General features: G+C 39.5%; 1 protein-coding gene across 2 annotated transcripts in view; it reads left to right on the forward strand.

Moving 5' to 3' along the window:
* LOC107402936 (zinc finger protein 54-like) overlaps positions 1-14,628 on the forward strand; it is a 43,946-nt gene that overhangs the window by 6,652 nt on the left and 22,666 nt on the right. For both annotated transcript variants that reach the window (XM_076559044.1, XM_076559045.1), the window contains exons 2-3: positions 5,830-6,319; positions 11,711-14,044. In XM_076559044.1, the coding sequence (XP_076415159.1) occupies positions 13,997-14,044 (48 nt within the window). In that variant the 5' untranslated portion in view covers positions 5,830-6,319; positions 11,711-13,996. The remainder of the gene's footprint in view (positions 1-5,829; positions 6,320-11,710; positions 14,045-14,628) is intronic.

Below are 14,628 nucleotides of genomic sequence, written 5' to 3' on the forward strand. Positions count from 1 at the left end.
TAGGAAGTGATATCCTATGCCAATGCATTCAAGACTACTTCCTACTTTCTCTTCTAGCAGGTTCAGAGTAGCTGGATTTATGTTGAGGTCCTTGATCCACTTGGACTTAAGTTTTGTGCAAGGTGATAGATATGGATCTATTTGCAGCCTTCTACATGTTGATATCCAGTTGTGCCAGCCCCATTTATTGAAGATGCTTTCTTTTTTTCCATTGTACACTTTTGGCTTTTGTGTCAAATATTATATGTTCATAGGTGTGTGGATTAATGTCAGGGTCTTCAATTAGATTCCATTGGTCTGCATGTCGGTTTTTATGCCAGTATCAAGCTGTTTTTATTACTGTAGCTCTATAGTAGAGCTTGAGGTCAGGGATCGTGATTCCTCCTGAGGTTGTTTTATTGTATAGGATTCTTCTGGCTATCCTGGTTTTTTTTTTTTGTTTTTCCATATGAAGTTGAGTATTATTCTTTCTAGGTCTGTGAAGAATTGTGTTGGTATTTTGATGGGGATTGCATTGAATCTGTAGATTGCTTTTGGTAAAATTGCCATTTTTACTATGTTAGTCCTGCCTATCTATGAGCATGGGAGATCTTTCCATTTTCTGACATCTTCTTTAATTTTCTTTTTCAGGGACTTAAAGTTCTTGACATATAGGTCCTTCACTTGCTTGGTTAGTGTTACCCTAAGGTATTTTATGTCATTTGTGGCTATTGTAAAGGGTGATGTATCTCTGATTTCCTTCTCAGCCTGTTTGTCAATTGTATATAGGAGGGCTACTGATTTTTTTGAGTTGATCTTGTATCCTGCTATGTTCCTGAAGGGGAGAGTGGACAGCCTTGCCTCGTTCCTGATTTTAGTGGAATTGTTTTGAGTTTCTCTCCGTTTAATTTGATGTTTGCTGTTGGCTTGCTGTAAATTGCCTTTATTATGTTTAGGTATGTTCCCTGTATTCCTGATTGCTCTAAGACCTTTATCATGAAGGGGTTTTGGATTTTGTCAAATGCCTTTTCCCCATCTAATGAGATGATCATGTGGTTTTTTTTTCTTTGAGTTTGTTTATATGGTGTATTACATTGATGGACTTTCATATGTTGAACCACCCTTGCATCCCTGGGATGAAGCCTACTTGATCATGGTGGATAATTGTTTTGATGTGTTCTTGGAGTCTGTAAGAAACACACATTGTTATCAAGGATAGACATCACCTCAGGAGAAAAGGATGTGATAGGGGAATGTCTTTTTGTATGCTGTGAAAATACATTGCTCTGATTGATTGATACATAAAGGTGTTTAGCCAATGGTGAGGCAGAATAGGGTTAGGTGGAGCATTCTAACTAGAGAGGAGGAAGGAGAAAGGGAGAACAGAGAGGACACTGCCAGCCGCCGCCATGAGAAATAAGATGTAAAGATACTGTAAGCCATGAGCCATGTGGCAAAGTATAGATTTATAGAAATGTGTTAATTTAAGATGTAAGATCTAGGTAGGAAGAAGCCTGAGTCATGATTATGCAGTTATAAATAATATTAAGCCTCTGTTTGCATTTGCGTCTGAGTGGCTGCAGATCTGTAGAACCACAGAATTAGGTGGGACCAGGAAAACTCCAGCTACAAGGATGGAAAAAGATAGTCAAAGCAAATGAACTTAATAAGCAAGCAGATGTACCTATATTATATCTGACAAAATAGGCTTCAAACAAAAACTAATCAGAATAGGTAGGGAAAGATATTACATATTCATCTGTTCTTTGGCAGCTGTGTCTGAGGCATCCTATGTTCTATTCACCAACATTGCCTGACCTAGCTTCCTCTGGCCTTGGTTTTTTTCTCCTTCAAATAGTATATAAGACGTTGTACTTCTTAATAAACATGCTTGACATAAGGAAAGACTTTGGCAGGACCTCCTGACCCAGCTTTTATCTTTGCTATCTTCTTTCTTCTCTATATTTCTCATCCCTGAGAGCCTTTGCAACAGGACTCTGTCACTACTGCTGATAAGAGACAGGTCTCAGCAGCTCAGGAACTGAAGTGGAAGTATGGAGTCAGCAACTGATTATACAGTTGAATTGTTTATCTGAGAGAATAAATGCTAATTCTCTGGGGCTGATGAGCAGATCAAAACCTAATTCTCATGACCAGCAAAAAAGGGGAAAATACACACCCTTGCCTGCACACACTCACGCAAGAGTGCGAGTACACATAAACATAAACATCTTCAACATGTAAGGGTCTCTCTTTATTTTTTCCCCTTACCTCTTTCCTGATGTTTGTCTTTTACATCTTTCCTTATATTTTTCTTCTAGTATTTTTCTGATGTCTTCCTTCTAACTTTATTTTTTCTTACAGTTTCTATACCCCAGCAAAACTGTTTAAGCAATATAAAAATAACAATTTGTTTAAACTGTATATTGCAAGTGGATGATTACAGTGAATACAAGTAAAAAATAGAGTGTTTTCTCATTTCCCTTACATGATTAAACATTTTATGCATTACAGATGAAAATTTTTTTCCCAAGGATCCACATGCATTTATGTCTAAAGAACTTGCTATAGATTAGAAAGTGTAAGAAAAAAAAAGTGTAAGCAACCAAGATATTTTTCTCAGGTAGTTCTTTACTGTCAGGCTCTATTGAAAGGATTAGTCATTTTGACGGAGAAATGGCTGAGATCTACATGAACAACCTGGACATGAGTGGGAGTAATGAAGGGCAAGGGTTGAGGGAAAGAGAGCCTGTGGGAGTGGGAGATCCCAGCTGGATCAAGAACAGAGAGGGAGAACAAGGAATAGGAGACCATGGTAAATGAAGACCACATGAGAAAAGGAAAAAACAAAGTGCTAGATTGGCCCACAGAAATCCACAAAGATACCCCCACAATAGACTGCTGGCAATGGTCGAGAGACAGCCGGAACTGACCTACTCTGGTGATGGGATGGCCAAACACCCTAATAGTTGTGCCAGAAACCCTATCCAAGGACTGAGAATCTGGATGCAGAGCTCCACAGTGAGGCCCTGAGTGGAGCTCAGGGAGTCCAATTAGCGAGAAAGAAGAGGGTTTATATGAGTGAGAATTGTTGAAACCAAGGTTGGATAAAGCACAGGGACAAATAGCCAAACGAATGGAAACACATGAACTATGTCCCAAAGGCTGAGGGGCCCCTAACCTGGATCAGGCCCTCTGAATAGGTGAGACAGTTGATTGACTTGATCTGTTTGGGAGGCATCTAGGCAGTGGTACCAGGTCCTGTGCTCATTGCATGAGTTGGCTGTTTGAAACCTGGGGCTTATGCAGGGACGCTTGGCTCAGTCCGGGAGGAGGGGACTGGACCTGCCTGGACTGAGTCTACCAGGTTGATCTCAGTCCTCGGGTGAGGCTTTGCCCTGGAGGAGGTGGGAATGGGGAGTGCGCTTGGGGGAAGGGGAGGGGTGCGGGAGGGGGGAGAACAAGGGGATCCGTGGCTGATATGTAGAACTGAATGGTATTGTAAAATAAAATAAAAGGAAAAAAAAAGAAAGGATTAGTCATTTTATTATTTATATCAAAAGGTAATATAAAAATCTTAAAGAATCACAAATATAAACTTGTATATATAAAAACAATCAGTCATTTCTACTTCAACTCCTCAGAATGAGTATCCACTCATCAACAATCTTTTATCAAATCATATCTGGCAGGCAAAGGCAAAAGTAAGTACAAGGAATCAATCATTGCCTTTGATTACCAACCCTTCTGAACAAGAAGTCAACAGTAGCCTAAATGCCATTGTTTTGTTCCCTGAACTTAACAATCCATTGCTCAAGTAAGAAAAGTGTAGCTTTCTAAAGTTGAATTTTTCCCCATGATATTCTATATCAAAGCCATTAACAAAAACATCTTAAGCTAACTTTACTAACAATATACATTTTTAAATTCTTTCTAACAGTGGTGGTTGAATCATTCATCTTGTCCAGCAGCAATGGTTGGAAAAAGTCAATCACTATTATTTAAGTTCCAGTAACACTGCCCAATAATAGGCTTGAAACCCCCTGAGAGTTTTCAGACAAGTCATAGTTTATGAGGGATGTGGTAACCATGAGCTTAATAAGTATAGCTATGCTCAATAACAGCACGAGGTCCTCAGGACCTCAGGACCTCAGGGCTCTGCCTCTCCAAGGCTCACTGGGCATGCTTATGCTGACTGGCAATCTGTGTTGACTGATCTCCAAAGCTGCTTGCTATTCCTCTTGCATAGCCCACATGGCTGGATATTTCACTTCTCTCCTAGTGGTTTGTGGGCTTTCCTTGCATCCCCATCTCGGGCTGCTACCCACTTGAAACCCACTTGGGCTTCTGCTGTGCTATGCAATTGGCAGAGTTGGTAAGTCAGTTAAGATTTCTTAAAGGGAGAAATTAGTTAAAAGAGAATTTTTTCCCCATTAAAAAATGGGAAACATTTTTACAATGGCAGATATTTGATCTCTGCTTGATAACATATTAGGTAGTTTGAAAATGGAACAACTAAATGAGAGGGTAATTAATGTTGATGGGATAGATGTAATGTCAATTATAAATATTATTTGTTTGATCATTTCTGTTTTATCACTAAAAAAGTTATTAACCAAGATAAAAATTTTAGAAAAATTTGTTAAAACATATCATAGAGAAATTCAAACCCAAATAGAGGAATTTAAAGGTGAACCAATCTTAGCATTACATTATACAATTACAGAGAAACAGCCTAGAGCTTTCAAATAGCCAACCTTAATCTATCCAGTAGCCATATAGGAACTGCCAAATGCCCAAGGCTGTGTACGAGCTGATTGGACCTCTGTGCAAATGTTAGATTTGAGGAGATTCAAAGAAGTTATAGTGTCATATGATGTGCATTCTCTGTTCCTGAAGCAAATGTTAAATTCACGGTCAGCTTGTAATTGAATTATCCCTCAAGACGGGAAAGATTTGGTTACAGAGGTCTTAGAGGTAGTGATGTATGGCTAGAGGTATGGAAATTTTTCGAGATAAACTTATTGGAGAAGGCAGTCATGCTGATATACAAAGATAATCTATATATGATGACCACACCTTAATTTTATGCCAAATGGCAGCCTTGAATGCTTGGGACAGAATTGAAGAAGAAAAAAAATTGAGTGATTTACAAAAGTTATACAAGGCCCAAAAGAAACCTTCACTGATTTCTTATAAAAGGTGTCTTTGGCAGTAAATAGAATAATACCAAATTCAGAAGCTAGACAGATAATAATTGAATCTCTGACTTTTGAAAATGCTAATGCACAATGCAAAAGGATAATTAGGCTGTTATAGGCAAGATCAGCACCCTTAGAGGAATAGATCCAAGATACAATTAAAATTGAATCTCATGACCATGATGATATTTGGATAGGATAGGTGATTTCCAGAGGTTTGAAGAAAAATAGTAATGTCAGGTGTTTTAATTTCAGTAAACAAGGTCACCTAAAAAGGGACTATAAACAGGGCATTCCTAGAAACAATGTTTTTTCAAGGAACAATGGCAACAGAATGCCCCTCCCCCTTCTGAATTATATAGAAGGTGTGGTAAAGGCAAACATTGAACTAATGAATCAACATGGGCCTCTCACAGTCTGCCATATCAAATTCTGTTCAGTACTTTCCTGTTATTATGGAAGAAACCCCTTCCCAGAGCAATTAAAGAATCAAATACCTATTATAAAAAAATACTGCTCGGGGTGACAGAACAGCTATAAAAGAGAGAACAAAAAATTCATGAGAAACCATTAATCAAAATTGATAAAGATTAGATTTGGAAACTCTCCAAAGTTCGAGTTGTGGAAGGGTTTTGTTTTTGTCTTTCAGGTGAATGAAGGCATCTAGCTAAGGAATCTGAAGACCACTAGACAAATGAGACATCTTGAGAAAGAGGACAAATCATCTAGAAAAATTGTCCCAGGAAAGATTTTCTACAGTGAACAATGACCACTCCTAATGCAATCTCTGAAGTCTCCAAAAAGATGATGGGACCCCACCATGATGATTCCACCAGGATGATGATAATACCACTAAGCTGATAAACACCACTCAAAGATTGGCTTTGGACTACAAACTGTTCAGGACAATTTCGAGATGGCTAGCTGAGGTGATCCAGCCTCACAGATTACACAAGCAAGGACTTGAGACAAGTCCTGCATCTTCCCCTTATGCAGAGACTAGACAATAAGTGATACAGCTACCTCTCCCATGATTGACGGTTAGCCCAAAATTTTTCTTTTCAGGATCCCCTAAAGATGCCTTCACCTTCAGACATCAGGAAGTAATTTTAAGAACACGATGCTCACATTCCCAAGAGGTGGGGGTGGCTTTTGGTCCTTCAATGGGTTATGGATAATTGTCATTGTTTAGGATGGTTGGTTACAAGTTGATATTGTTAATGGTCAGGAAAAAGGCTAAACAAAGGAGATTAGATTTAGGATTCTTGTTTGAAAAAAAAGAAAAGAAAAAAAGAGGATAGAGGTATGGTAAAATAAAAGGTAGATCATTGAATCTACTCTGAAAAGAAAGATATAGAAATGATGGATAAAGGGTAGATGATTGAATCTACTCTGAAAAGAAAAAAGAGAATATGGATATAAGATAAAAAAAAAGGTAGATTATTGAATCTACTTTTAAAAAGTAACTACTAGTTTTAAATATTGTACATTGGATTAGATTTTTATATATTATATACAAATTTTATATATTGATGCAAATTTGAGATTAATTTGTTAGAAAATACTGTACATATATTTCTAATCTTTTTCAAGGTATTGTACCTATACAGCTCATTTAATAATGTAATGCAAATTCCTAGTCCTTGAAAGTTACTATTACCAACTAATTAGAAAAAAGAAATGCAAGCAATTATTTAGTCACCTATTACAATTGAACTTGTAGTCATATTAGGTATGTTTTCAAGGTCAAACAAATATATTTTAGATAGACAGGTCATCTTAAAACACTTCAGAGATCTACAGAATCTGGCATTTAAGATGTTTTAATAACATATATTCTTTTTTTATGACTATGAGATATGTCATAAATCCTGGCATACTCCTGGCAGCACCAGTGTACTTCAGAGAAGATGATGGGCATTGAAGGAACTTAATATGGAATTTACTTTCTTTGTGGCAAAAGTTAGCTACTGGGCAGGAAAGTGCCTTTGTACTGCTGACAGTATGCTGTTCAAAATGGACAAGCATGACACAAAAGGACTGCTGATCCTTGCCAAGACAAGGTTGGAAGGCTCTTTAGAAAATCCTGCTTCACAGATGAGTCTGTCAGATATGCTAAGCCTGTAGGCCAAAGAATGGATGCCCCAACATTGCAGAATAATTTGGGTGACTGTCTAGGCAGCTGGATGTTTCTGTCATAACTCACATGTTTTGGAAGTCACTTGTTTGTACTTCCTGTTTAATTAGAAATATTATTTTCTTCTTGCATCTCTGAGGGAGTTGAAGATTATATAGTTCTAGTTCTAGTTTTCCTTGTTAACAATTTTAGGAAAGAAACTCACTAAAGAGGTATAAAGTGTATAAATTTGAAAGACATCAAAAGATAGTTCTGGTAATGCAAATTAGGATAGAAGGTAAATTAGATACAATCCTTTGGATTCACAAAGATAGGATAGATAATGGAATATTTTCTCTGAATTTGTCAAATGCAAATGGACTAGACATTTATTGCCTATATATATTGTATATAGTTATTGTACTTATTGTATAATATAGGTTTTTCCTATATTATAACTTTTTAAAATTTTGAATAAAAAAGGGGAAATGAGGTGATATTTTATTTGTGCTCTAATAAATAAAGCTTTCTTGGAAATCAGAGGAAAAAGCCAGCCACTATATTAAACATAGAAGTCAGGCAGTGGTAGCACACACGTTTAATCCTAGCATTTGGGAGGCAGAGATTAATTCAGATCTCTGTGAATTCAAGGCCACACTAGGAACAGAGCCAGGTATGGTGGCACATACCTTTAATTCCCAGCACTAGTTAACCATAGAGGTCTGGAGGTCTGTACAGACAGACAGGAAGTGATAGAGGTGGACAGAAAGAGGAAGTGATGTAGCTGGGTGGAGAGAGGAAGTCAGATGCCAGGGCACAGAAAGGATATAGGTGTGAGTATACAAGAAGTAGCTCTCTCTGGAGGCTGAGGAGTTGGTAAGGTGAGGTTGGCTGTGGCTTGTCCTATTCCTCTGATCTTTCAGTTTTCACCCCAGTACCTGGCTCAGGGTATTTTTTTTTTTAATTAATAAGACCGTTTAGCAATTTGTCTTACAGTACTAGGCTTTCTTTTCTTGTGGATTTTCTGAAGAACCAACTCTTTGTTTCATTGAATCTTATACTGTTCTTTTTGTTTCTATTTTATTGATTTGAATATTTCCAGTTGTCTACTCATCTTGGGTGCATTTGCTTCTTTTTCTTCTAGAGCTTTCAGGTGTGCTTTTAAGTGGCCAGTATGAAATCTCTCCAAATTCTTTTTTTTTTTGTTTGTTTGTTTGTTTGTTTGTTTGTTTTTTGAGACAGGGTCTCTCTGTGTAGCTTTGCGCCTTTCCTGGAACTCACTTGGTAGCCCAGGCTGGCCTCGAACTCACAGAGATCCGCCTGCCTCTGCCTCCCGAGTGCTGGGATTAAAGGCGTGCACCACCACCGCCCGGCTTGATCTCTCCAAATTCTTTATGCAGGCATTTAGTGTTATGAACTTTTCTCTTAGCACTGCTTTTGCTGTGTCTTATAAGTTTGGTTATTGTGCATTGATTTTCATTGACTTATAGGAAGTCTTTAAATTTCCTTCTTTACTTCTTTCTTGACCCAGTGGTTACTTAGTAGAGAGTTGTTCAGTATCCATGAATTTTTAGGCTTTCTGTTGTTTCAGCTTTAACCCGTGATAGTCTGATAGCATGCAGGGTGTTATCTCAATTTTCTTATATCTCTTGGGACTTGCTTTGTGACTGATTATGTGGTCAGTTTTGGAGACTGCTTCATGAGGTCCCTAGAAGAAAGTGTATTCTTTTGTGTTCAGGTGGAGTGTTGTGTAGATATCTATTAGAGCCATTTGGTTAATGAACTCTGTTAGCTCCACTATTCTGTTTTGTTTTTGTCTGAATGATTTGTCCATTGGTGAGAGTGGGGTATTGAATTCTCCCACTGTCAATGTGTGATTTAAGCTTTCACAGTGTTGCCTTTACAAATGTGGGTGTCCTTGAGTTTGGGGCATAGATGTTGAAAATTGAGATATCATTTTGATGGATTTTTTCCTTTGATGAGTATGAAGTGTCTTTCCCTATCTCTTTTGATTAATTTATGTTTGAAGTGTATTTTGTTAGCCCTTAGAATAGTTACACCAGCTTGGTTTTGGAGAATATTTTGTCAGACATTCTTTTTCCTGCCCTTTACACGGAGGTAATATCTACTTTTGGCATTGAGGTATGTTTCTAGTATTCAGGAGAAGATGGATCTTGTTTTTGCATCTATTCTGTTAGTTGTGTCTTTTTCTTGAGTCCACTGATATTAAGAGATATCAATAATAAATGATTGCTAATTCCTGTTATTTTGTTGCCATTGGTGGTGGTAGTATGTGGTGCAATGCATGTGTATGTGTTTTTCTTCTTTGGGTTGTGCCAAATTGAGATTATTTATTGCTTGTGGTTTTTTACTTTTTGATTTTTTTGAGACAGGGTTTCTCTGTGTGGCTTTGGAGTCTTTCCTAGAACTCACTCTGTAGCCCAGGCTGGTCTGGAACTCACAGAGATCCGCCTGCCTCTGCTTCTGAAGTGCTAGGATTAAAGGCATGCACCATCACTGCCCAGCTTATTGCTTGTGTTTTTATGGATGTAGTTAACCTCCTTGGGTTGTAGCTTTCCTTCTAGCACCTTCTATGGGGCTGGATTTGTGTATATATGATTAATTTTGACTTTATCATGGAATATCTTGTTTTCTCCATCTATGGTGATTGAATGTTTTGTTGGACTGGCATCTGTAGTTTCTTAGAGTCTGCATTACACCTGTCCAGGCCCTTCTGCTTTTAGTGTCTCCAATGAGAAATCTGATGTAATTCTCATAGGTCTGCCTTTATATGTATTTTGCCTTTTTTCTGTTGCAGCTTTTAATATGCTGTCTTTTTCTATGTGTTTGGTGTTTTGATTATTATGTGGCAAGGGATCTTTTTTTGTCTTGCAGCTTTCTGTATACTTTTCTTATTTTGATTTGAGTATTTTAGCTGTGATATGCCATGGAGATTTTCCATCCTTGCCTTATCTGGTAGATGCTCCCTGTGCATTATTTATCTGTATGGATATAAATTTCCTTAGTTTGTGAGAAGTTTTATCCTACAATCTTGTTGAAGTCTTGTGTGTGCATTGATTGGGATTCTTCTCCCTCATCTATACGTATAATTTTAAGGTTTGAGTGTTTCCTGGTGTCTCACATTTCCTGTATATTTTTTTCTGCTTTTTAAAAGTTTTCACACTTCTTCTTTCTTTGTTTTAGGCCCTTTTCTTTAGTTTTTCTTGAACTATAATACTTGTAAGATTTTTCTTTTAGTCTTCTAATTGTATTATTGAGTTTACCCATTCCATCTTTATTTTAGTTTGCATCTTCTTCAGTGTTTCTATCACTTTATTAAATCCCCTTCTCAGGTTGTGTATTGTTTTTGTTATTTTCATCAGCCTTAACGTTGTGTTTCTTTGGGGCATCACTTAGATGACTTAAATTTATCTCTTTCACTTCTTTGATCTGTTTCTTTGTATTTTCATTTTCATCCTTGAATTATTCCATGAAATTCGTGACTGTTCATTAAAGTCTATTTCCTGTGTTTCATCAGAGTAATTCTCATTGGCAAACTTTTATTAGGTTAGTCAGTTTTGGAGAGCAGATAGAGGCTTGATTACTCACCACGTTTGAATCTTTGCAAAGTGATCTAGGTTTGTGGTGGGCAAAGTCAATTAGCTAGACCCTGTACAAAGATACTTTGCTAGGTAGATAGGTTGGGTGTGGTATCATGGAGGCAAATCTTTGTAAAAACAATCCTTCTATGTAGTCTTTGAGAATTTCATACATTTTTTTACAATGTATTTCAATCTTATCTATACTGCACTTTCTCTCATGAATTGACCCTATGATCCCCCAATTCATTTACCTTCCTTCTTATAAAGTCTAATTTTCTTCTTTTTGTTATTGTTAGTAATAGACCAGTGAATCTAGGTAGTACAGTTCATGTGCAAATTCATAGAGGGCTATCCACAGTGACATGGTGAGTTGGTATTGGACACATTTACCCCATTTTCCCAGTGGCAACCAAATTTCAGTAGCTCCTTACCCAGGTGAGGGACCTCAAGGGTAACCTCCTCACCTACACAGGAAATCTTATATTGGCTTGATCTTACATAGGTTTTGTATAGGCAACCATTGCTGCCACTAATTGATGTGTACATTACTTATGTCATGTCCAGGAGACAGGATTTTACAGTTACTTTTGTAGGATTGTTTTATTTCTTTTTTCTTTTTGTTTTTATTTACTTAGATCTTAAACACACAATTTCTGTTTTTGATAATTTCACACATGTACATAATTTATTCTGATCATATTCACCTCTATATATTTTCTTATTTACTTTCAAATCCAGTTGATTTTCTTTTACACAACTAGTACCTCTCACATGCTTTTGTCTTTTTATTTGGACCCACTGAAAATTTTAAGGTTCTTTGAATGAACTTGGTTAAGTTACTATTGACTGTGGCATCTCCAATTTACCAATTTACTACACTGAAGAAAATGACTTCTCCTCTACAAGCAACCATTTAAGGCTAATTGCTTGCTTCTCAAAGAAATGTGAAGACTTGTAAGACCCTCTTCTCTCCAGAAGGGAACACTGAACAGTTCCATTTTCTACAGGTATTTTGAATTTATATGCATCTGTTTTAAGTTCATATTTATATTGGCTGTCTCATATCCAAAACACGGAATTTACCTCCAAATCCTCTGGCTATTTTTTTTTATTTAAAATGTTTTTGTTTATTGTATTCTTTATATTTTTCAATATTTTAGGATTTTGTTAAACGTATAAGAAGGTATAAACACATGCCAAGTATTCCCACTATTTTTTTTTAACATTCTTTGTTGAATCTTTGGGGGTTTTTCATCATGTACCCCAATTCTGTTCACCTCCCTAACCCCCATCATCCCCTCATTCCTATTGCATCTCCTCATGAAAGAAAGCAAAAAAAAGCAAGCAAGTAAATAAAAGCAAGAACAAAAACAACAAAGAACTAATAAACCATAACAGAATGAAAACTGCACCAGAAAGAGAAAAACTTCTTCTTTTCCTTCTCTCTTGACTCTCCATCACCTCTTTATCTGTCCTGATGGCATTGGAGGCTTCAGTGTGTCATTTGGTATACCCCCTTTGTTCTATCAGCTTGAGTGACAACTGTTCCTTGCAGTGAGTCATTGGTCTGGTTTAAAGCTTCTAGTTTTTGGTACAGTATCTTCACCAGATCCTTGCTAGAGCTCTTCTTGGATATCCTGTGTCTTGGAGATCTTGTGGGTATCATTCAGCAGGACCAGTCCCTTCACAAGCCTCATCAGGACCTAGATGGGGTAGATGCTAAGCAGGATCAAAACAAAGCCCATTTGTGGGCCTGGATGTCAGCCAGGCAGGTCATATTGAGTCACTTGGTTGTGCTGGCAGAGTTAGCTCCCTTACATGCATGCCCCCTGTTTAGGTTCATCCTTGCCTATGGTTAGGGGTGAGGGCCCTCTCTCCTGAATGCAAGGGCCAGCTCTCTTGCTGTAGTGGCCTACAAGAGGCTAGTCCAGCTTTTCCAGGGCAGTGGTGTTGGTGGGGACTGGCTCAATAGAGCCCTCCGATTTAATCTCTCATGGTTCCTAAGGTCTCCTGAGGTTACACTGGTTACAGACACCAACACAGATCCCAGCTGTGGCTAGACCATATACCCAGACATAGCCCTTGGCAGCAGCTTAGGCCTGTAGGACATCTTGGCTCTGGGTGGAATTAATGGCCATCCAGATGGGAATGGTTACAGTAGCCATGTGGTCACCAGATACCACCAAGGCCTCAGGTTGTGGCCCCAACTCTGGGACTCTGCATGACCATTAGTTGCAATGCAAGACCCAGACCTCAGGTCAGACCCCCAGCCACAGTGGTACCATGGACCCCATCATTATCCTTAGCAGCAGCTGATCTGAACATCACCATTGTCCCCAGTAGAGGCATGGCCCTTAGACACTAACTTGGCCCTTGATCTTGCATGTCTGCATAGCCTTCAATGGCAACAAGAGCATTGGACATCAGCTGTAGTTGGGCAATAGACCCTGACATATGGCCCTGGAAGGCAACCTAGGCCCAGATGACACTTTTGCTTTGGTGGAAGCACAGGCTTCCCACATCTGAATGGCCCCTGCTGTGGCATGGTCTCCCTGACTCCACCCAAGCCACAGGCTCCAGCCTAGATATTTGGCTCTGTTTGCATCCCAATGGCAACTACAGAGTTCAGTGTAGACCCCAGCTGCTGTTGGGCCATGGACCCAGACATGGCCTCATGCAGCAGCTTAGTCTGGTCAAAATCCTTGTTCCCAGTGGTAGCTCTGTGAACTCAGATCAGGATGGCTCTGATGGCAGCATGGATCCTGGAGACCAACAAGGCCTCAAGATTTAGCCCAGACCCCAGGTTTCATGTGGCCTTTGGTGGCACTGTGGGGACATGTGCATCAACATATACTTCAGCTGGTGTAGGACCAAGGGCAAAGACATGGTCCTTGGCATCAGCCTAGGCCTGGTTGTCGCCAGGTGACTGAAAAGGTTACCCAGATCAGTACAGCCCAGTAGCAGCATGGCTTGTGGACCTGAAATCAGACCCAGGAGGTGGTCAGAAACCCTGGAGTCAGCATGACACTTGACAGCAACAGGAGGCAGGGATATCAATCAACATAGACCCTGGCCACTTTAGGACCCAAGACCCACACATGGCCCTTGGTAGCAGCCTGATCCGGACATCGCAATGGTCCCAGGTGGTAAGTAGACCTCCTTCCTCAGTCTGCTCCTCACTGTCATTGCCATAGACCCAGGTGGCAAGCTGGCTTCCAACATCTGCCCAGTCTTCATCTACCTTCTTGCTTTATGTGTCCTTCCTTGGCGTATGAACCATTCTGTTTCTTTAACTCTCCCAATTCTCCACCCCTTATTTTCTCAAAATGAGGGGCCCACATGCCCAAAGACCCAGGCTGCTGAGTGAACCTGCATCAGGTAGGTGTGGCTGTCCCTCCAGCCTGGGCCCAAGGACCCTGGGTGGCTGTTTTCCTGCCAGCCAGGGCCTGGAGGTCCCCCAGGTGGCTATTTTCCCACCAGCCAGGGCCTTGGGGACCTTGGCCAACTAGCTCCCATCTGAGCAGTTAAGCAACAGGCAGGGTGGCTGTCTTCCTGCCAACCAGGATCTAGAGGTAGCTGTCTTCCTGCCAGGCAGGGTCTTGGGGGCCCTGGCTGGCTAGCCCTTATCTGAGCAGTTAAGCTTCACTAGGGGCAGCTGTCTTCCTGCCATTTAGGGCCTTGAGGACCAAGGTAGCTGTCTTCCAGCCAGTTGTGGCCTGGAGGAACCCAA

The sequence above is a fragment of the Peromyscus maniculatus genome, chromosome 22 (assembly GCF_049852395.1).
Source record: "Peromyscus maniculatus bairdii isolate BWxNUB_F1_BW_parent chromosome 22, HU_Pman_BW_mat_3.1, whole genome shotgun sequence".
In the NCBI taxonomy this organism is placed as follows: domain Eukaryota; kingdom Metazoa; phylum Chordata; class Mammalia; order Rodentia; family Cricetidae; genus Peromyscus; species Peromyscus maniculatus.